The sequence below is a fragment of the Misgurnus anguillicaudatus genome, chromosome 4 (genome assembly GCF_027580225.2).
Source record: "Misgurnus anguillicaudatus chromosome 4, ASM2758022v2, whole genome shotgun sequence".
Lineage (NCBI taxonomy): Eukaryota > Metazoa > Chordata > Actinopteri > Cypriniformes > Cobitidae > Misgurnus > Misgurnus anguillicaudatus.
Genome location: NC_073340.2, coordinates 8,893,761 through 8,917,590, shown reverse-complemented (window position 1 = coordinate 8,917,590; position 23,830 = coordinate 8,893,761). Strand labels below are relative to the sequence as shown.

The window sequence follows — 23,830 nt, the reverse complement described above, 5'->3', positions numbered from 1 at the left end:
GCATACTTATTTGGTCAAACGTGCCTATTTTATTTTCTCCTAAACACTGCCATGGTTAATAATTATTAATGTTCTTGTAACTTGTAAATCATTTTAAATTATTGTTTTTTAATTTAAAGGTATAATTATATATAATATAATATATATATATTATATATAATATAATTATATTATGCTAGATTTAGACATTTATATAGTGTGTGTGTGTGTGTGTGTGTGTGTGTGTGTGTGTGTGTGTGTGTGTGTGTGTGTGTGTGTGTGTGTGTCTGTGTGTGTGTCTGTGTGTGTGCGTGTGTGTGCGTGTGTGTGCGTGTGTCTGTGCGTGTCTGTCTGTAATTTAAATTGCAGTAAAATACAGTAGTATCGGATCGGCAGGTATCGGAATCGGCCGATACTCAGAATTCGGGTATCGGAATCGGATCGGAGATGGAAAAAGTGGTATCGGTGCATCCCTAGTACAAATACAACCTTATTGTGAAGTGTTACCTTACCAACTCATTTTTTTAAAAGGGGGGTCAGTTGTATGGAAAACTATAATCAAATATACTTTAAAAAATTAAAGGGCTTATATGTTTTTCACAACAATGCTATAGAAGAACCATTTCTTTGTTACCTTTTTATAATCAAAAGAAAGAGAACCCTTTTTGAAACCGAAAGGTTCTTCAGATCTCTTTATGGAAGCATTCAGACAGAAATGGTTCTTCTGTGGCATCGCAACTTTATTTTTAAGAGTGCACACAACACCAAATTTTGGGAGGTGCCTCAAGATCATTTCGACCAGTAATGAAAACCAAGCTGCTACCTCCACTCCTATTAAATCGCTGTTTGTGCTGTGATGTGCTCCCCTTTTTCCCAAAGAAATCCCAGCTAACGCCAAAGACGAGAGGTCACCTGTAACCAAAGTTGTGCCTCACCTTACAGTTTCGACGAGCAACAGAGTGGCCGTACCCAAGTTTCACAGACACTTCATATCGCCCACCCTGCTTCCCTACGAGCATGCCGCAGGTCACAGGGACGGACACTTGGAGGCGCTACTGAGTCCAATAAGCCGGCAAGGGGACCTGGAGGAGGCGGGGGATGGCTTTACCGGGCCTCAACATGACGAAAAGTTGCTTAGCAATCGTGATATGATGGACACGCCTTTATCGCCCATGGCAACCAAAGTCTTACCAGTCCCTGCTGAAAACCAGGGGCTGGGGATGACATTTACAGAGTCACCGTGGGAAACGATGGAATGGTTGGACCTGACTCCACCCAGCTCCGCTACAGCATTCAATACCAGCATGCCTCCTCCTGGACCGAGCATCTTTAACGCAGAATTCCTTGATGTGACGGATATCAACTTGAACTCTGCAATGGATCTGCACTTAGAACATTGGTGAGTTGGGCCAGACCTCAACAAAAGCAAATGTTTCCTATGCCAAAGCATCACTATGCACTTCAATAAACACAAACAACACCCAAAGCCTTTCAAAATGGCCTGGACGAGCAGAAGATGAGAACAGAATTAGTTACACGATTCGGTCTTCATGGTAGCTTGTAAAATGCTTCATATCGTCCTATAGCTTGGCTGGATGAAAGCATTACTGTTTTATCAACGGTCCATCAAAACTTGAAAGTTGTTTTGACTATGGATACTGGGAAAGAATGTTTTTATTACTGGAAAAAGAAATATCCTACGAAACAGATTGGATTAGCAGGGATATCCATACCAAATTCAAGAGCGTTTTGTGAAACCATTTGTAAATATTTCACTCGATACTTTGTTTTATTTTGTCTGCACATTTGTGGTGTGGGAAAACACATATTAATGCATAAAATATGTTCACGAACATCAAACTCTAGTATATCACGTGTACTCTATTGTGCTATTGTAAATATTCACACACTTGCACCTTGAGTATAGGACCCATAGTCCTATGTGTCACACTTTTGCTTATATGCATTTTATTTTTGAGAGCAATTTCTTCCTTTTTTTTTTTACTTTTATTTATTTAGAGACCTGAAACTTCTGTGTAATGTGGTATTCTTCAGTTTATGTGAGAGTGTATTCTTCATATTCAGAAAGGAAATGAATATTATGACAATCCAGTTCTCAGACTATACAGTATGTGTCTTCATAATCACTGGAGAAATAAATTGTAATTGGAGCAATCCATCTTTTGAATTTGTTAGCTGAAAGATACATTTTTCAAATCCTTGCCCAAAATGTTTTAACAAAATATGTACCCCAGCGGTCACTAGGTCAGCACCCTTAATTAGTAACTTAATATGTAAACCAACTTATAGGTACTAATATGAAGTCGTTAGGTACAAAGCTGTACTTTTTAGGAAAGGGTATAGCCCATCGACTGTAAAAAAAAAAAAATATGGACGTGACGTCACCCATAGGTTTGTGAAGAGCTTTCTTAAAGCCAATAGTTGGCCATGGCCTTCAAGGATAACCGGAAAAAATGGGTAAAAAGGTGGGACGTTGCTGAAACCACTCCCACCTAGCTCGACTACAGTGACAGCAGTGGCAGTTCACCCGTCACTCAAGTGGCCACGCCCTTAATTATGCAGAACTTTAAGGGTTAATATAATTTAAACAGATGAGTTACAAAAAAATTCACCCCCTCACAGTTGTCATGAAGGGCAAAGTTAGCTATATAGACCAAAAACACCTTTTGTACCAAGCTGTAAATATATTATTTTCTGCTGTAAAGTTGGGCATTTAACATGGAGGTCTATGGGAATTGACTCCCTTTTGAAGCTAGCCTCAAGTGGCTGCAGTCGATGAATTACAGTTTAATGCTGCGTTCACACCAGCCATGGTAGAGGCGTCAAGCGCGAGTGATTTCAATGTTAAGTCAATGTAAAGATGCGTTGATGCGTGTTTGGAGGTCTCGCAATGCGAATGAGGCGTTTAGCGCGGTAGACACGATTCCCCTCATTTGAGCATGTAGTTCGGGCGAATTGAGCGTTGCCGCGGGAAACGCGCGAGTTTAAAAAAATTTACTTTGGCAAAAAAAGCACCACTTTAACCAATCAAGAGCTTGCTCTAGTAGTGACGTGATTAGAGGAAGTGAGCGCAGTCACAGAAGCCCCTCCCATGACGTGAATTTCCACGTGAATGTCTCGATGACTAGAATTTCACTCGCGAATGAAGTGAGTACACTCAAAATGTTAAAGCGGGAAACTTGACACCTCAAACGCAGAATTGAGCAATGCCACGGGAAACACGCGAGTTGAAAATCTGAACTTTGGCCTAACCAATCAGGAGCTTTCTCTAGTAGTGACGTGATTACAGGAAGCGAACAAAGTGGCAGAAGCCCCTTGCATGACGTGAATTTCCACGTGAATGTCTCGAATGACTAGAATTTCGCTCGCGGCTTTCACACGCGAATGAAGCGAGTAAACTCAAAAAGTGTCCAACTATGTGCGAATAGCCCATTTTGCCGCCTCTACCGCGTCTGGTGTGACACACAGTAAGTCACTTTAGTAATGGATTCATCAGAGAGATCGAAAGGTAGCACTCTGGGGTTTAGCCGCAGTAACAACTGGGTTACATATTTTGACAATTTTTTTGGACCGTGTACGTTTTGGATTCCCACATTAGCTCTTTTTAATTTTTGCTCTTAATATCTTATTCTGATGTATTTATTTCAGCCTTTACTTTTAATTGGCATATTTATACATATTTATGAAACATTCCTTTTCATTAAAAACAAAAGTTAAGCGTAAACTTGCTCATGGTTAAAAGACCATACAGTTTCCTACAGTATTAGGATTGGTTAGTAACACGAATCCCCATCATTGATTTACAAATTACATGCACTGATAATAATAATGTTTTTTTCTATAGTTGCTAACACCATAGAAATGATTGGATTTCTACACAGTTTATTCTTATAGAAATACTGAATGTAAGATGCCTGACCGAATTGTGCTCTCCTGACAATCAATATGACTCATCGACATTTCATAAAGCAGGTGATGTAAATTTTACAAGCACTTGTGAAAAATAAAACCTAATATATAGGCTAATATTTTAACTTCAACTGTGAAACTAGATTGTAAACTGTGGTAAATTTGGGACCTTTTTTGTACTGATTAGCAGAAAGGAGTTTCTCTATAAATAATAATAATAGTAGCTCAAACTGTGAATAGATTTGTATTTTATATGTATGAAATTAATATTTTTGCTTTCCTGGTATCTAATGTTTCACTCTGATGCTTTTGAGTTGTACGGACCATATGGTTTGTCCTAGGGATGGGATGGAGGCTCTTTGCAAGTGCCTTTAGTATACCCTAAATAAACAATAGAAATTTTACAGAATACAATTTGGGGTATTACCCAATGATTAAGCATTAAAGGGCATTACAGACCAAGATCGAGTGCTCACTCACTATGACTCAGTATTCAATTCAGTACTGTTTAAACGTATTGAAGACCAGCAACTACGACGTGTCTTATAACTTGAGAAAAACTATTTGTTACAACCAGATACCATATTAAAGAGACAATCCACTTTTTTTGAAAATATGCTAATTTTCCAGCTCCCCTGGAGTTGAACATTTAGACTTTTGCCGTTTTGGGGTCCATTCAGCTGATCTCCGGGTCTGGTGCTGGCACTTTTGGCATGGCTTGGCATGGTCCATTGAATCTGATTAGGCCATTAGCATCATGCTAAAAAATAACCAAAGAGTTTCTGTCGGTCTTAGTACATGATGTAACTAAAGAAGAGTCAAGTTTTAAACAGGAAAAATATCAAAACTCTTTAATTATTTTTGGCACGATGCTAGTGGTCTGGTCGGATTCAGTGGATTATGCTGAGCTGTGCTGGGGGTGCTGGCACCGGACCCGGAGATCGGCTGAATGGATTTCAGAGCGGTGAAGGTCAGATGTTTAGCTCTGGGGGAACTGGAAAATTAGCACAATTTTTTTTTAAGTGGAATGTCTCTTTAAAGGCGGAGTGCGCAATGTTTGAAAGACAATGTTGATATTTAAAATCACCTAAACAAACACGCCCCTACCCCAATAGAATCTGGACCTTCTTTTAAAAGACATGCGCAACCCAGGCAAGGATGTCGGTTAGTAGACACGCCCCTTACTGCTGATTGGCTACAATTGTGTTTTGGTAGTCCGCCCGTCTCTTTTTCCAAAGCGTTTTTCAAACATTGTGCACTTCGCCTTTAAGGCTATAACTATTATTCTGAATAGTGCAAGAATGTTTTTTATTGTTTTATGTAATGTAAAGAATTTCAGATACTCCTAAAGAAAAAAAAATGTATTTAAAAACAAACTTTGCTATTTTATATTTTCCTGTTTATTCCTACATTTGTTTATAATGTAAATGATCATTCCACAGTTTTCTCTTGACGGCAGAATACCAACAATCACACCACACCAATAAACTTCCAGTATTAGCACTATTTTCACTCCTTCGGTTTCTAGAGGTTTGTCTTGTTTCTTGATTTCTCTTGGGGAAAACTACAATGTATTGATTTGACAAAAAGCTTTTGTATTGCTTGGCCACTAAACAATTTTACAATATAAACTGTCCCATTATTTGTCTACACCGCTGTATTACTGCTACAAGAGTTCAATAAACAAAGATAAAACTAAACTTGACTCCATCACTCCTATCCACTATACACACAAAACAAAGCATCGTCCAAGCGAAAATACAATAAGTGCCTTTTGAGAGTTTTGTTTCAAGTGCTTGAATTACGGTTCACAGCAGCAAATAAATGTGTTAGTTTTGTTGAGAATTACGCAATTTCCAAGTGAGTGTTGGTATATAAATATACACAGGGAACGGCTGAGTACTTGGTTTTATTCTAGCATTTATCCCAACTGTGTTTTCGGATCTAACAAACAAAGTCAAAGCCACATTCAAACTGACCTGCAGGATCATATTAGTCGGTTTCATATACGTCCTCATTAAATATGCGATGTGTATAAGACAAATAGGCCGAAGCAGGTTAATGTATCCAGAACATATACGCCATTAATCCCTGCACATTTCCTTGTTACAATTTCTCACCATACACTTAAAATATTTTCACAGTGATCATTTTTCTGTACATATTTTGATACAATATAATACACATCGCCCTTTACAATTATTTAACCCCCATTATTAAACATTCTGCATGTGAAAAGTTGATCATTTGACAACCACCACAGAGACTGCTGATAAATAAATGCCATATATTGATGAGTTGGCACGTGGCAAAGCTTTTATATTTTTCGATAAAATCTGTGAATAAAGGGACACATTTTATCCTCGCATGCCAAATCCAATGAGCACATGCTTAAAGGACAAGCTTTTGGTGAATCCTCTTTTCTACAGGTTAACAATGTTGGCAAGGAAAATGTCTGTGTATACACACTTACAGTGGATGCGAAGTGACCGCATTTCAAAACATTCACAAGACTTTGATATAGTAAACCATTTGAATCGTGACATTTATATTGCATATTTAGCAGGTAAAGCTACTTTAACACATTTCATTGCATACAGATTTATTAAATAAAGAGATTGTGTGAAATTCGAGCGTTGCTTTGCTGGTTATCTGTACACATAAAGCAAAACACCAGTGCCTTTTCTTGATTCATTTTGGTGAGTGTATCCATTTAACAGAGAAATCCGGATCTGATGGTCTTCTTGATTTAAGCAAATTCAAGTTTTGCTTCGTAATGATTTCTCACAAGCATACACACAAATGCAGCACAAGACAAAAGAAATAAGAAAGGCTGTTTTGTTGAGATCTGAAGCTAGCGTTTGTTTACACACCGTGGTTCAAATGGCTTTAAATGAGAGCCGATCCTTATTGCACAAAACATTTGGGATTTACTGGGAAGTGAACACAATCACATGTTTCTTCATACCTGTATGTGATAGGATTCGGACTATTAACCAATTCTTTCATTTTACTGAATAATAAAAGCCATTTCATCGTTGTCCTCTGTAATAATTTATTTCTAAGCACTGAAATAGACTTTAGCATTATAAATTGCATTTGTACAGTAAAGCAATCGTATGCATGCTCTGGCCCATCCATCTCGCTCTCCGGTATGACACACTTTTTAAAAGTGACACAGGAATGTCAGTGCTTTGAAATAAAACTATCATCACAGAGATCAATATTTCAAAGTAGGATTTGTAATTCAGTAAAAATTCCAATTGGTTAAAAGTTTTGTGAGGCGCTGTATGTACACCAGATGGTTGCCGATCCGTACTCTGTTCAACAGACCGGTCACCATCAGTCAACATACATGGGAGAGCTGGGGGAGGTGGGCATCTCATCTAATATTCTACACACATAACTGGCAACGTCCACAATTCGCTCTTCGTACATCAGAATAAATGGATGTTTCAGCAGAACAAACAACAAAATGGTATTAAGTCACATTTAGCCTTAAAATTGAGTTTCAAACCACAAATAACTAGTGATAGTTTAATGAAAAATGATAATTTCTTCATTATTTAGTTACCCTCAATTTGTTCCAAATTAGTATAAATTAAAATTAAAAAACTTGGTTACAAACATTATTTAACAAACTTTATGCAGAACAAGGACATTTATACAAGTTTTGAAGTAAGTAAATGATGACGAAATAATTTTTTTTGGTGAACTATCCCTTTAAGAGACAAGTAAGGTCTAAGGGACTGTTTACACTTGGTATTAAGATGTGTTTTCATCGATCGGATCACAAGTGGACGAGAGAGACACATCACGTTTACACTTGGTATTTAAATCCGTCTCTTTTGTCCACTTTCGACCGCTTCTGTCCTGAATACTATGAGGGGGTGGTCTGTGAGACGGTGGTTTCTCTGCTGTCATTCAAACGCGAGCGGGAGTAATGATGAGTTTATATGGACGCTAACTAATATTATGTCGGAGTCCACTGCTTGTTTAGCAAGTAAACATGCTGCACAGAGTTTTGTACATGTATATGTTAGAGCTTTCTCTGAATTTTCAGCGCAATTGATGAAATAATATTGCGCAACTTTCACACGCTTTCAAAACGAAACTACAGAGATCAGCCACTTTAGTTTTATCAATGAAAGGCTAAAAATAAATGCTGTTCACCGTGTGTTCGCGCCAGAAGTCAAAAAAAGACGTAAAACTTGTGTTCAGTACCTCAGATTAGATAAATGGGCGGAGAGAAGGCGGTCGCGTGTGGCTGTTCGAACACATTCAACCACATATGCGTTCCGCAAGTGCAAAGCGATGCGATCGAAAGTGGTTTCGACTACCTCTGGATGTGGTTGAAAGTGGAGGAGCTCAAAACGTTAACACCTGGCATTAACATCGTCCACTTGTGATCCGATTGACGAAAACGCATGTCAATGGCAAGTGTAAACAGCCTCTAATATTCTTTTAAATGTATGTCTATAGTGTTATAACATATCAATTGAATAGTCAAATAAATAAAAACATTTACCAGCAGTTCTCTGTACTTTGGCCTCTTCGACTCATCTTTTGTAAGGCTGGGGGCCAAAAAAAGTCACATGATTAAACATTCACATATCACGTGACCAGCAAGCAGCACATATGTAACAAACCAATGGCGCTTTTCCATTGCAAATCTTACTTTTGGGGGCTTTTCCACTGGGTGCAGTACGTAGTACCCAAGGTTTGTAAACATTGAATGACTATTGGGTGGGCGCGCAGCATGGGGTCAAAGTATTCATACCATTTAGGCTTTCTAGTTTAATCTAACAGGGCTGAAAATGATGACTTACCTGAAATGAAGTGAGCACTACAAACACAAGCCTCTTTGATGTTTGCATTGTCCCAGTCTACAGTTTTTATTGCTTGCAGTCGCAGATGTTGTATTTTTTGTTTTTTAAATTCTGCAGAAATCCCGAAAAACTTAACGGCAGACCTTGTGCGATTTTCACAGACGCAAGTAGGCATTTTTGATGATACCGAATAATACGCAACTCGACCTGCTGTAATGACTTTTTTTTGACCCCACATGCGCAGTGGGAACCACCTGTGACGTGAACTGTGACGGGGTCTGTACTTTTTTTTTTAGTACCACCTCGGTCGGGGCTCCATGCGACCTGAGCTGATACCAAACACGACGCAAAAAAACTGTTGATCACTGATTGGTCTGAGAGAATCGTCAGTACCAGCGTCATCGCTATAATGTAAAAGATTAGCTTTACCTTCATGCTAGCTTGCGCTGTCTCGAGCTAACATGCTGTCATCTGTGCTCTGCTATAAATTCCCAAACTCCCTTTAAGCACCGAAAAACATCCACATGTTGAGAATCAGAAACACAACAACATTTTTTCTAGACTTTCAGTTTGTAGCGGGACAGTCGCAGTGCACACGTCCACATATATCAGGGGTCTTCAATCAAAATTGCTTGAGGTCCAGTAATTGAACCCTCCATCAACCTGAGGTCCGGACAATTATGTACTGCACGTAAAAACATAAATTGATGGCTTTCACCAGATTAAAGAAATTAGTGTAAATATTTGCTTTTATCGAACAAAATGTAATCATGTATACTTAATAATGTCTCTTAATATGTATTTTCTCTCTTAATTTGTACTGTTCCTTTAAGTCCATACAATTTTAAATAGGCTCAAATAAAATAAAACAAGTGGAACTAAGATTAACTTAGATGAAACATAATCTTCCTAGTTAAAAAAAATCACATTACATTTATTTTAACTTGCATATATTTATCTGACTGAGAACTGAGAAATGGCTTTGGCCTTTCCAGCTAACACTTTAACTTTTTTCCGCTCAGTTCATGTCTTTTCCATCTAAAAATGTTTCACATGTAGCATCCATGCAGTATTTCCTCATATTTAAGGGGCTTGTTATGCTTTCCTAAAACCCACTGTATTTTCAGACTCAGGAAGAATAAATGCGTATTTTCCACCCACCTCAAAAAAAATCTGTTTTCAACACCAACTTTCCTAATTTATGAGAATGCCATTTGTTTTTCAGTGATCGAAAGTTGTATCGGTGTGCGCCGCCCTCTTCACTGCACATCTGTCTGAGATTTTTCGTGTCGGCGTGCAGCACTTAAACCTGGGTCAATACCGCTACTGAGCTGACCTTTAAGTGCCTGATATAAAAAGCATTTTATAATAACGTTAAAAAGTATTTGCCATTTATTTATTTATAGGCTCTGCGGAGCGCGTCAACCGACGCAACGGGTGTTTGTACAGAAACTGTCATGTGATACAGAGGTAGTGATAAACGCGATGTGCAAACATCTATTTGTGGTGGTCAATTTTCATTTTGTGGCAGGCTGAGAAATAAAATGTATGGGAATGTACAACAACGCACTCACTTGTATGATGTCACAGCAGTAGGTAGCGCAAATATAATCCCATCCCGGCCTATAATCCCTACCACTCCAAAGTGTAACTAAACTCGATGGAAAGCTAACCAAGCCTAAGTGAGGTGAGCTGACCCAAACCAAACCATGGGGTACTATGCAATGGAAAAGCGCCACAAGACTAGGCTTTCTGCAAAACTAACACACAAACTCACCATAGGTTTACGAATTGGATAAATTTGGGTGAAAACTGCCTTTCTTCAGAGTTGCTGAGGTGAGGAGGGTCACCCTTCACCACCTGTGTCAGCTGATCAAACACACTGTTCCATTTGGGATAGGGAAAACGGCCCGTGGCAAGCTCGTACTGTAAAAACAAAGTTAGCTGGTGGTTAACTTTGAACAACACATTGTTAATTTTACAGATCTTAAATTGCATCATATGTGTTTGATGTGTTTAAGACAAAGTTCGTTTGTTGACATACCAACGTGATTCCCAAACTCCAAACATCCGAGCGGACATCATAGCCTTGTCTAGATGCACTGGGATCTATCCGTTCAGGCTATAAATGACACATGGTTTAATGAATGGCTCAAAAATACACCCATTTTGTATACGATCTACACAATGTTTTTAGAGATATGGGGGCGGTTTCCCAGACAGGGTTTAGATTAATCCAGGACTAGGCCTTAATTATATTAGTAGTTTTTACAAACATACTTTACAACAAAATACACTGGTGTGCATCTTGAGACAAAACAATAACACTGATATGTTAAGATTTCAGTACAAGATGCTTTTAAATAAAGGCAACTCAAACATGCATTTAATCTGGGACTAATACCTTGTTCACACTGTCAGTCCAAATTCGATTTTGGTGCATATCCAATTGGATTCCAATCACATGTGAACGGCCAAAAACATGGAATCAGTTTTATGTAATTCATTTCAGGCTACATCCAGAGGTGGTTTGAAATCCGTATTTCTGGAAATCCATTTTAGTCTGACTGCATTTGTGTAGCTTTTTGGTTATGTCATGCTGTTACAAACTTTGGAACAGCCCATTTCTGACGAAATGATAGGGGTGCTTGGAAAAGTCCATGTTTTGGGAAATAAAGTTTCTACAATGTCAGACGTCGAGGCAGACTGTCGTGCCAGTGTCATGAGCAATTCAGTCCCCCCTAGCAATTCAGTCTCCCCTAGGACCCCGATTGGTATCTAGCACTAATGCCTGTTCAAAAATTTGTCATTGCGATATCTCGTCTGCGTTAGAGGACTAGCAAGCTAATTATGTTGTACAAAATAGAAGCATACACATTTTTTTTAAATAAAAGTTAACCAAAAAAATAATATAATAAACTAATATTCATGTTGCAGACACGTCAGTACTTTTGTGACATCATCTGCTATACAAAAATAATACTTTTTTTTGTAAATTATTAACATACATTTAATAGTAAAAGTGTAGTAATCATGGCTTATAAATTATAATTTTGATGTGTGATTCAGCTATGTAGTAATCGTGTTTTGTATAAGTAATTTATTAACTTTACACAGTACAAAAGTGTAAAGGGTACAGTATAATAATCTAAATAATAAAATGACACAAGCAATGTGTAGATCTCCCACCTATAGCCTTATTTATATACTACTATATGAAACATATAATTTAAAAGACATCAATTGTAATTTTAACAACGTTCTAACTACATAATTCATAACGCGATTTTGTAGGAATTGTAATAAGGCGCTAAGAATACTACCCATGAAGAGTTGTTCAGCCAATGGAATCACGCAGGGGTCCTAGGGGAGACCGAATTGCCAGGGGGACCGAATTGCTCATGACACCAGCACGCCGTCATTGCCATAGAAACAGATAATCCAGAACACTACAGGATGCACAGATCGGATCTGAACAGTTGTGATAAACAATACGGAAAGTGAGTCTGTCAAATCAGATATGCACCAAAATTGGACATGGACTGACAGTGTGAACAAGGTACTAGATAAGCCCTGTCCAGTGAGCCGCCCCATGGTAACTTACAGCCATGTAAGGTCTACATCCAGCATCTCTGGTCTTGGCAATTGAGTCAACTAACTGTCCACTGATACCAAAATCACAAAGCTTAATGTTGCCATTTCTGTCCAGAAGAATGTTGGAGGGTTTGATGTCTGGAGAAAGAAACACTGAGAATCAGAAACTTGTACTGAAAATGGTACATCTGAGGCTTTAATTGTTTGCAGTACTTGGCTACTCACCTCTGTGGATGATTTTCAAGTTTTCTTTCAAGTGATTCAGTGCTTTCACAGTCTGCAGAGAAATGGTTAAGCAAATGCTCGGTTTAAATTCCCTGAACAATAATAAAGAGTGATATTTATGACATATGACCCTGTCTGTAAAATCTAGGCTGAAGTCTTGTTGATGCTTCAAATCTCTAAATTAGATTAGACTTTTTACATAGTCTTACTTAGTCAATATTAAAGATATCAAGGTTTTTTTTCACAGAATGTTCCTTACATTAAGTAGGATGATTTTATGTAGAAATCATAAAAAAATGACTTTAGCTGGGTTTCAAGCTGGGTCGTAAGTCGCAAGTGTATTTGTAGAAAAAGCAAAAAGTATTTAGCATGTGTCAAAATTATTATTTTGAAGATATTTTGTAAATTTCCTACCATTGATATATAAAAACTTTATTTTTGTGAATGAATGCGGCAAAATCGCGATCAAAATGGGACAAGAAGCTCGCCTACAAACTTCGCTTTGCTACCCGTTCCTTGGGGATTTCCCATTTAAGTTTGGTTTAGAGTAGGGATGCTCCGATCAGGATTTTTGCAGTCGATACCGATCACCGATTTGTAATCTTCGTGATCGGCCGATACCGATTCCGATACCGATTTTTTTTAAAGCTGATATGCAAGCTCTTTGATGACTGTAACTGTTACAATCTTTCTAAATAAAATAATACCACGGATTTTGCCTTTGTTATATTACTTGCAGTAATTAGGTATATTATTGTTTTAATAGAGACTCAAATAAATAAGCACAACAAATATTTATTCTGCAAAGAGAAATTTAATATGGCTTTAAAAAGGCTTATGTCTCCTAAAAGTACTGAAAATAAACACTTCATAGACTTTACTGTATTAATTAAATATACACGCATTCGTATGAAGTATAAAAATTCTTTAGTCAAGAGCAGAGAGTGATTTTATTGAGAGATGAATTAGGTTACTGCAGCTTTAAGACGTGAGAGAGAGAGATCGCTCTGTTCACGTGCACTGATGACAGGCTGCTGTGTGTGGGCGGCGGCTGAACGCAGACAAGCAGCTGTGAGGAAAATAAAAGTTTAAACGCTCAAAACTTTAAGACGCATGCAAATAAGAAACTTTTGGCATGAGGATGCAATTGTCCGTGATAGATATGTGTTGTATACGCTGTTTGATGGGGATGTGAAGACGCCTCGCGCTGTTTACCGGAGCGCAATCCTCATAGAAAATACGCATATCTCTGTAAAGGCAAAGAGAGACATACAAATCTGCACGTCGCACATGAGCAACAGGTTGTAAAAATGCTCGCGCTACGTAAAAAATGTCTTTAATTGCAATCGCATTCAGGATCCTTTTGATGACAAAAGTAAACAGAGAGATCGGTTTATGAGATCGGCAGATTTAGTGAGCACCGATCGAGTCATTTTAGCCATTATCGGCCGATACCGTTCGGCGGTCGATCGATCGGAGCATCCCTAGTTTAGAGGTCGACCGACATGGCTTTTTCTCTGGCCGATGCCGATATTTAGAAATCAGGGCAGCCGATGGCCGATATGTTTGGCCGGTTTTCTATATGTACATAATAATCCAAATGTTCTCATCATTAGCAGATATTTTAAATGTAAAAATGTCACTATTTGACTGGTCTTTCTGAAGAGTTTTGCACCATGCATTTATCAGACACAGATATTACCTGACACTCTTCTGTCATCATCTTTGATCAGTTTTTTACCATGGCTTTTATTGCTTTGTAGGATAAAATCCTTATTTGGTAGACCTGATAAATTATTTATTCATCATAAAGTTAAAATAGTAAATGTCTGTTTTTTAGTTGAGACTAAACACATTTACATTCTCATTTCTGAGTCGCTATAAGTGACTGATTGTGCTGACAGTGACGTCTTGTGAGTTCAGAGTTGGGACAGATCTGTTGTTTCAACCGTTCATTCAAACGAATCCGTTCAAAGGAGTCTGTTCGCGAATCGGACGCTGTTCTAATCCAGGCTGAGCAGCGCAAAACTGTAAACAAAGTGTTACTGTAACAACACGAAAATCATTTCCTCGGTTGATATGATTTGGTCTTCCGACCTTTCGCCATCGTGTCAGTTTTGTTTTGAGTAATAAAAGCAGGGAGACAGTTTAAAGACAAAGCGTGCGCGCGGCTCTCTCTCTCTGTCACGCAAACAAAGATCATCATCACTCATTAATCACATGAAATGAACCTAATCTTTGCACGGATAGTGCACCGCGAGACATAAGCCCGTCGCGCTGTTGTACTGGCTGCTTAATTTGCGCGATCCCGCCATCGTTTTCTAAAGCTGTTTGTGAACAAGGCATGGCTGCACACACACGGGAGCAAGAGGCAGCGTCACGAGTTCTACAACAACGCTTAGGTGCCCGCAGATGCGCCTGCCTATTAATCGGCCTAATTTTGCAGCAAAATCGGCCAAAGCTGATTTTTTTAAATATGCCAAAAATCGGCCAATTAATCAGCCCGGCCGATAAATCGATCGACCTCTAGTTTATGTAAAAGCCAGCTTGATCTCATGAAAATTCTTACATATTATACAAGTTTGTTAAATTGTATGAATTCGTAAAAAGTTAATCGTGCAAAAACGTATGCTCATCATGTCATGCTAAACAATAATAAAACCCCATTCCTAACCCCAACGTCACAGAGGTCAAGACAAATCGTACAAAAATCGTATAAATTATTATGATTTTGCCACATTGTAAAATACGTATGAATTGCAATGAGATGGCATTAGTAAAAGCTTACAATTTCCTCCATTAAGTTAATAATTACATTACAGTGGTAAGCCAGTAGAGGGCACTATATCAAACCCTTCATTAGTAGCCTAATATAAGGTGACCAAACGTGCCATTCTTCCCGGACAGGATTTCGGGTGCGTCTTCCGGAAGTCATATTTGTCGACTGCATACTTCATAGAGGATTATTATTATTATTATTATTACAGAAAAGCACAATGATGATGGTTTGTTGCAATTAAAACTCAATTGTGCTTTTCTCTGCACTAAATAGCAGTACTGTGGTTGGATAGTGCAGATTAAGGGGTGGTATTATACAACATTATATGACATCATAAGAAGAGCCAAATTTCAATTACCTATTTTTTCATGTGCTTGTAGAGAATGGTTTACCAAAACTAAGTTACTGGGTTGATCTTTTTCACATTTTCTAGGTTGATAGAAGCACCGGGGACCCAATCATCAGTGGCGGCTCGTGACTGCTCTTCAGAGGATGCGCTAATTCAAAATAAGTGTTCGGATTGTCACGTGTGTGGTTCCCTTTTCCAAAATATGTGTCATGCGTGTGGAGAGATCCTGCAAGCATCACGTGTTTTGTCAAAATAAGTGCCTGCTGGAGACGCGTCAAAACCGTTTATGATAAAAAAGACGCTCACGTTCCATAAACACACGCAACACACTACCTTAACAGTAAACTCTGATTACGCATGAGACTGTGCGAGTATCTGGCACATCATGCGAGCGTCTCCGTTCAAGTTCAAGGCAGCAGGCACTTATTTTGGCATGACATGTGATGCACAAACGATCTCTCAAAGCGCAGAACACACATTTTGAAATGACGAACCACACACATGACAAGCTACATACATGTTGTGACAAACTTCGCATCGTGCGCTTCAAAAAAAAGCGACTGCCAATCATAGCACTTAAACATGGAAAAAGTCTGATTTGGCTCCTTTAAAAAAAAATCTGTGGTCCAGGGTCACATATTTATTCATACATGCACTTCAGTAGGGTCACTTACTGCTAATGTAATTTTGCCTAATATCTCCTCTGGAATGACATCATCTGATGAACAATATACATATTTGTAGAATTTGTCGAGGGAGGTAGACATAAGTTCCATACATATCCAACAATCGCCCTGATAACAAACACAAATACAAACAAAACAAAGCTAGTATAATGTTTTGATATTTACATGTTGTACACAACCTTACAATGTGCTATTACATGCATATGGCTGTTAAAAGTACAGTTTTAGTATATCTCACCTCTCGAAACAGGGCTCCGTAGAACTGGACAATATATGGGCAGTCGCTGCTCCTCATCACTACATCTAAATCCATGAGAAGCTGTTTCTGCTCTTTCTCATCAACAGTGGAGCGAATCCTCTGCATTGCACACAAGAACACTTCAGCACAGACACATCATGGCACAGTCTCTGACAGTTTTAAAACGTGCAAGAATCCTTTGAAGATCAAACGGATATCCCAGCCAAAAGCTTACGATGCTCCTCAGAGCCTTTTCTCTTCCAAATCTATGGCTTATTGTTTCACGTCTGTTGTGTGTAAGCTTTTCTTACCTCTTTCTGACCTACTCATAACCATTACAACTCTAGGTGGTGCTGTTATAAAGGACATAAAGCCTCCAGAGGTCGCATTTCTAGGCTGCATACATCATCAAGACTGTCTTGTTGCAGAATATTAACAATATTAGAAAGTTGACTGTTATTCTTAGTAAATAGTAAATATGCTTAAGACTTGCGAATGTAATGCTCAGTTAACTTAAATAAAGCTTGATGATGTATGCAGCCTGCATATGCGACCTCCGCAGGCTGCAGCCTTTGGATTGAAAAACAGATAAAACATATCTGAATTACCTTGACAGCCATGATTTGACCACTGGGTTTATGCACCATCTTGTTGACTGAGCCATAGGCTCCCCTCCCAATTTCCCCCAGATCCTTCAGGTCCTCAGCTGTGAAGTCACAATGCTGTTCTGGAGAAATCTTCAGTTTTCCTGACGACTCGATACTGTGTGTCCGCATCCTCTCTCTGAAAGTCATGTTTGGAACAATTGTGTTTTTACATGTGGTTACAGAAAAAAGCAACCAACAAAACATTAGCATTTAGTAATGTGCATCATCACCAGCTTACATGTGTGGGTTCTGGAATGGAGGAGTAACCGTCGTGATGGGGAGCCTTGCGGTTGGTTTGACCGGTGGATTGGCAAAGTTTAACTTAAGTGCTTTGCGTTTACCTTTAAAGAGGAAACATTCACATTTACAATCTATTCACTTCAGATTAATTCAGATAATTGCTTAGGAACATTTTTATACAGTATGCACTCTTTGAACGAATGTGTTAAAAACAACACATTACTACACTAAATGCGTTGTCCCAGAATTCACCCATCACTGTGTTATTATTGAAACAACACATTTTGTGTTAATTTTAACACAACATGTGTTATATTTTAACACAAAATCAACACAAAATTACACATAATGTGTTAAAAGCTTAACGCACAAAGATGTGTAAAAAATTAACACATCCTTTCTAAGAGTGTGTATAGCAGTCAATCAAGTACAAAAAAATCAAAACAAATAAAAAAGCCATGCTTAAAAAAGATATAAAGAGATGATTAATTTGAAATATAAATTGAAATGATTCCAAATTAATGCAATACAATTTACAAAAATAGTGTTTGTTGTATCTATACTATCATCTTGAAGAGTCAATGATTATTTGTGGTGTTTAGTAAAATATTGTATAGGGATTTTATTATTTCAACAATCCTTAACCATAAGTATACAACTTAAAAGAATTAGCTGGTCATTGTTGTCTTACGCAAATTGTTGTCTTTTGCTTCAGACATACAAGTACAGACCAAAAGTTTGGACACACTTGACTAAAATGTTAACTATGATCTTAAAAATCATTTAAGATGAAGGTGTATGGTTAAATGCATGAAATTACGTTTGTATAAAAAAATATACCTGTGCCAAACAGATTAATTTCTGTTTTTAGAAAACTAAAATTTTATTTTAAAATATTATTTTTTAAATAGATGACTTGCACTGAATATTTAAGAAACATCTGTCAATAAGAGCCCAGATTAAATGTGAAGTCCTTCCATATTCTTTAAAAATCAATCTAAAGTAAAACTTCAAAAAGCTTCTTGATAAAATGGTTTTGCAATTTCTAGTCAAATGGTGACTGCACTTCAGGGGCCAGTTGTTCAAAAAGTTTAATCTGGATCAAAATTATCCAGATTTGGAAATCCCATGTTTTGCTATCCAGGATCAGGTAAACCATCTCACTTTCATCTTGGTTTTTCAAAGCAAAATAGGATTGGATCAACCTGATCCAGATTCACACTTTTTCAGATTAGCAAATCTGGATTACAATTATTTTAAATGGGATCACATGTCAATGTTGACTATAAGCTATACAACAGGTCACTAAGTGCTTTACTTGAAGAGACAATAAAACACAACTTTCCCTTAATTTTTCTCTTAATTTATTTTAATTGAACATTGTCTGTTGCCCACAAAAAACAAACCAATATAGTTTATACCCAAACACATGAATTTTAAATCATAAAGAGGCTAAATGTCTGGTAGTTTACATTTGTAGAGATGCCGGTTAGTTAAAACTACTTTTGACTGTTTGGTCTCTAATGATTGTGATTGTAATCAATATACTTTACAGTCCCCAATGACAGCTAAAGATTACTTGTCTTAAAATTAAATGATTTGCTATTGACTGCTCTATGAGGGATTTATATGGACTTTTTTCTTTCTTAATTGACTGGAACGTTTAAATGGTATAGCTCAATGTTATACTTTATCATTATAAGGATTGAACTTGTCAAGAGCAACATTTCAACAAAGAATTATACATTTATAAATATTACATGATAGAAATGTTGTATTGTAGACTCACTGTAAGTTTGTATGTTTTAGTAAAATCTTTTTAGAAGTTTAACTACATATTTGTTCCTGAAATCCACCCTTCTGATGGGATCAGTATAATCCTACTTTTTGGGATCAAACAAATCCCAATCTTGCTAAAAAGTTATGAACAACACAAAGTGATGATTTGATCCAGATCAAAACCTAGATTGGATTTTGTGATCCAATCCAAATTAAGAATCCATTTTCTTGTTTTGAACAACCCATTTTGAAATTTTGATCTAATCCGATAGCCGAAATCCAAATGGATTACTTTTGAACAACTGGCCCCAGATGATAAAACATAACAGAATTTTGATTTATTTTGATTTATTTCAGTCACCAACATAATTCCCACAGTTGCATTTGTTTTATGCCATAGTTTGGACGAGTTTATTATTATTATTCTGTTATGTGGAAAAATATATCAATAAAGAACGAGTGAGTGTGTCAAAACTTTTGGTCTGTACTGTATATCAGACAAGATATACATTAATATAAACGAATCAAATAGATGACTGTAAGAATGGATGTATATGATTTTGTAGCTTCGCCATTCTGGTTGCAATAGATCACCATCGAAATGTGTGTTTGTGTTGAGATTGTGGACAAAATAAATTGCCACCCTTACTAAATATGGGCAAAGAAAGCTGAAAGTGGGGGAAAATCACATCATACATTTTTTTTTTCTTAAATAGACATTGGCCAAAATTATTGTCCTCCTTAATTTAATCATCTTTGCTTCCTCCATTTGCAAGGATATCAGCTCAGAGTCTTGCATTATAATGTCTGATGAGGTTGAAGTGATCTTAGATTATTTCTTCAGACCCTTCATATGTTGCTGCTCTCTCCTCTTCAGTCATTTTCTGTATGGTTCAGGTCAGGGAACTGAGATGGCTGTGGCCAAACCTTGATTTTGTGCTCCGTGACCCATTTTTGTTGATTTTGATATGTGTTATGAACCAATGTCTTGATGGAAGATTTAACCATGGCCCATTATAAGATTTACAGCAGAGCAAGTCAGGTTTTGACTTTTTTAACTGTAGGTATTTGATATAATCCATGACGCCATGTATGCGAATAAGATATCCAGGACCTCTGTTATAAAATCAGGTTCAAAATAATGAAGGTCCGGCGGTATATTGAACTGTAGACATGGAGTGCCTACAGTTAATTTAATTCCTGTGTGCACCAAAGCCATCTTGTTGCCAAAAACTTGTTGAAAAAAATAGTTTTTGTTTCATATGGCCGCAAAACTCAGTCCTGTTTAAAGTTCAACTTAGGATCCAAACAGGGATGAATTTAGAAGCCACCAAAGACTTCCATGTTTTCCCTATTTAAAGACTGTTACATGAATAGTTACACAAATAAGTATGGTGGCACAAAATAAAATGTATAAAAAAAATGAGAACTATATTGTATGGCGGACCTTGGTAACATCACTCCTGACTACTCCTCTCGCTTAAACTTCCCTTGATATTGCTGCGCCCGAGGTCGAAGAGCTGCAAACTAAGTGCTCTTCCACCATACAATATAGTTCTCATTTTTTATCTCCTTAAAAAAATCACCACATTTTATTTTGTGCCACCACACCCACTCGCGCAACTACCCATGTAAGAGTCCCCAAATAGGGAAAACATGGAAGTGTTTGGTGGCCTCCAAATTCATCCCTGTTTGGATCCTAAAGAATGAATGGGGCTAGGCTAAATGCTAACACGTTCACGACACGCTGTACAAAGATTAAGTGCACGCATTAAAAAAGATAGGTATTTATTAATTTGTCTAAGTTGAGGTAAGAACCTAGTAAAATATTGAAAAACGGTGGTGCTTTCCTTTAAGGTTCGCTATCTTTAAAAAGCGTGCTGTTTATGATGCACATCCACAAAGGGAGTTAAACTTTCTGTACATAACTAGGGTGAAGAAGTCTTGCATTTAATGCAGACAGATGCATGTTGTACATTTATGTTGTATAAAGGCTTAATATTATGTAGTGCGCGTCATATAGAAAGCGCTTTGGTTTGTGTTTATTAAACCTTTAGTTTCACTTCATCACGCAGCTATTCTTGTAAGAGGTTTCTGTTAAAAACATTTAATTAATTAATAATTTAGTATGTGTTCATTGTTCTGTCATAGTTTCTTCAAAATTAAGAGTGTTTTTAATCAAAATATTTTCATTTTCACCATTACATGTCACTTTGATTGCCCCGCCCCCAGTTAATCAAGTACTCGTTCTTAAGACCTATCGGATTAATCGAAAAAAAAAGACATGCACATCCCTAAACCGAACTACAATTATGAACACTCCCTTCCTTGTGAGTACTTGGACCTCAATACAACCCGAATGTTGCCATTTAAGTGAAATTACTGAACCTAAACATAGGAGCCTGACAAAACTGCTCCTTTACAAAAAAAACAGACGCGCTTAATCTAAATATCTTTTATAGGAAGATCCACAAAAGAAATCATATTCGTGTGTTCTGATAATCAGACTAAAGGGTTAAACCACAGAAGTAAAATGACTGGCAACAGAAAACTGGGCTTACTTTGGGTAACTCCAGACAGATTTATTTGAAATCCTAAAAAGTGGGGAGTGGGGGGAGGGAAGAGGGATGAAAAAAATCAATAAGCATGCAAATGATGATGATAAAACAAAAAAGCTGATGTAAACAAAAACGATAAATAAAAAGCATCAGTGCAGTGCATACCTGTTTCATTTTGACACCTGCAGCATGTGTTGGAATCTGAATGTGAAAGAGGAAACCATTCGTTTAAAAATGGGACAACAATGTGTAGTATAATAAGACCATAATAGGAAAAAGAGCTTTAGCCTTTTACTTGCCTGCCCTATTATATTTCACTTAATGGACATAATAGGCTACCTGAGGTTGTTACAACCATGACTGATATAAATAAATGCTGTTAAAGATATTCCTTAAGCTCATGTACTACGGGAGTCGTCATATAGGGTGAATTTCAATGTCACAAAGTGTCTCAATCCACCTGAATTCACCCTACATATACAATACTATCACTAACACTGACAAAGAAGTTAATTAGTTGTGTCAAAACCTAGAAAGCTGTCTAGTTAGACATCACAGGAACATGCAACATGTTAGCATCATAATGCTATGATTTGTTTAATAAAGTTGCATGCTCCTATGATGAGTAAGTTAGGAAGCTTACTGTTTTGAGACACGGCCATTCAGTGCAATAAAGGCCTGCGGTTCGTAAAATACATATATAACCTAAAAACACAGTTTAATAGATATACAAACATTTCTTTAGTATACTTATCATGGTGTTGCGCTTTTATTAGACACTATACTAACGTTAAACATGAACTATCGGGAAACGCGATAGACCAGGCCTTGTCTTTCAGGCTGCGTTAGCAATGCATCAGTAGTTAATGGCACCGATAAGCGACACATCTGTATTTCTTACCTTGCATGTTGCTAACTGTCGTTAAATGATGCGTCTGATGTAACACGGATCCCGAAATGCTAATGCTCCTATTGCATGAAGTTGGTGAATTGGTGCTGGGACTGGGAGTCGCCATTGTGGAGCTGTTTGAATCCAGCAGCAGCTCTAGTGGCTGCAATGCAGTGAGCTAAAATTACCCTCAGGACACAGGATTGAGCTCTGTACACAACAGACTACTACTGAAATAAACCGTGAAGGACTCCGCATCCCATTCGGTTCAGTTTAGAAGGGAACGGGTTCAAATAAGATCCTAAAAGCGGGACGGGACAACAGCTTCGATGAAGTGTGTAACTGCGCTTACTTCTCTGCTGAAAGCGAATGGTGCGTGGTTGCCAGGTGCACGAAAAAACCCCGAATGCTAGTAAAAAATAGGCAGGAATCTGTTATGCGTTTATGCGTATATATTTTTATACATAATAAATAAATTTTTATGCCTTGTTTAAAGTTTTCTTTACAGAAATTAAACGTTACCTGTATATTCAGAAAGAAACGAGTGTCCCCCAGCTTTATTATCGATTGTGTTACTACTCATTCATCCAACTAAAAAAGTCAAAAACATTATTTAACATAATTAGGAGGATTTAATAAATGTATTTTAAAAAGTAGGCAGGGATTTTTGGGGGTCAAAACTGGGGTCGTATGGTCACGTAAGAATTTGAGAAAAAAATCATAAAAAATGTACCTTTTACATACACAGTTTTAAAGCGTAAGGTCACGTACTTATTCTTTGTCATCTTATTCACATTTTTTAAAAAAAGTGAAGTAAACCCATCCAAACTGTACAGTAAAAAATCCAGGTTTCCTTAAATGTAATTTTAACTTTCAAATTAAAGTTGCTGTCACTTATAAAATAAGCTAATTCAACTTTATGTTATAAGTTATAGCAGCTTATCACTACTCAAGATTTTAAAAAATTACATTAATATGATTTGTAAATCTAAGTAGATTAAAAGATTAAGGCAACCAAGATTTTGTGTATGGAAAAACACAAATGTAACTGTGGGAAATATGTTCTGACTAAAAATGAATCAAAAGTGTTACATTTTAGCATCTTGAA

General features: G+C 37.3%; 2 protein-coding genes across 3 annotated transcripts in view; one reads left to right on the top strand and one right to left on the bottom strand.

The window, feature by feature from the left end:
- The window catches only part of myocd (myocardin), a 224,291-nt gene extending 222,041 nt beyond the window's left edge, over positions 1 to 2,250 (top strand). The window contains exon 19 of the mRNA XM_073866635.1: positions 859 to 2,250. Coding sequence (XP_073722736.1) covers positions 859 to 1,382 — 524 coding nt within the window. The 3' untranslated portion in view covers positions 1,383 to 2,250. The remainder of the gene's footprint in view (positions 1 to 858) is intronic.
- A 3,551-nt stretch (positions 2,251 to 5,801) lies between these two features.
- map2k4b (mitogen-activated protein kinase kinase 4b) lies at positions 5,802 to 23,125 on the bottom strand. Of its 2 annotated transcripts, XM_073866629.1 has the most exons (13): positions 22,735 to 23,125; positions 21,999 to 22,034; positions 21,837 to 21,869; positions 17,495 to 17,597; positions 17,218 to 17,392; positions 16,610 to 16,729; positions 16,360 to 16,479; positions 12,558 to 12,609; positions 12,343 to 12,470; positions 10,783 to 10,860; positions 10,516 to 10,664; positions 8,444 to 8,483; positions 5,802 to 7,371 (listed from the first exon to the last, which is right to left on the bottom strand). In XM_073866629.1, the coding sequence occupies exons 1-13, from the start codon at positions 22,847 to 22,849 to the stop codon at positions 7,252 to 7,254; spliced, it is 1,269 nt and encodes a 422-aa protein (XP_073722730.1). In that variant the 5' UTR covers positions 22,850 to 23,125; the 3' UTR covers positions 5,802 to 7,251. The 2 variants fall into 2 exon arrangements, with proteins under 2 accessions (XP_073722730.1, XP_073722731.1); XM_073866630.1 differs by lacking the exon at positions 21,837 to 21,869.
- Positions 23,126 to 23,830: the final 705 nt, after the last annotated feature.

Excerpts from the sequence above, each read along its gene's own strand:
- map2k4b (XM_073866629.1), bottom strand. The coding sequence starts at position 22,849 with ATGGCGACTCCCAGTCCCAGCACCAATTCACCAACTTCATGCAATAGG. Across the intron at positions 17,393-17,494 it reads CCATTCCAGAACCCACACAT|AGAGAGGATGCGGACACACA; the intron begins GTAAGCTGGTGA and ends CATGACTTTCAG. Across the intron at positions 16,480-16,609 it reads ACGGAGCCCTGTTTCGAGAG|GGCGATTGTTGGATATGTAT; the intron begins GTGAGATATACT and ends GTTTGTTATCAG.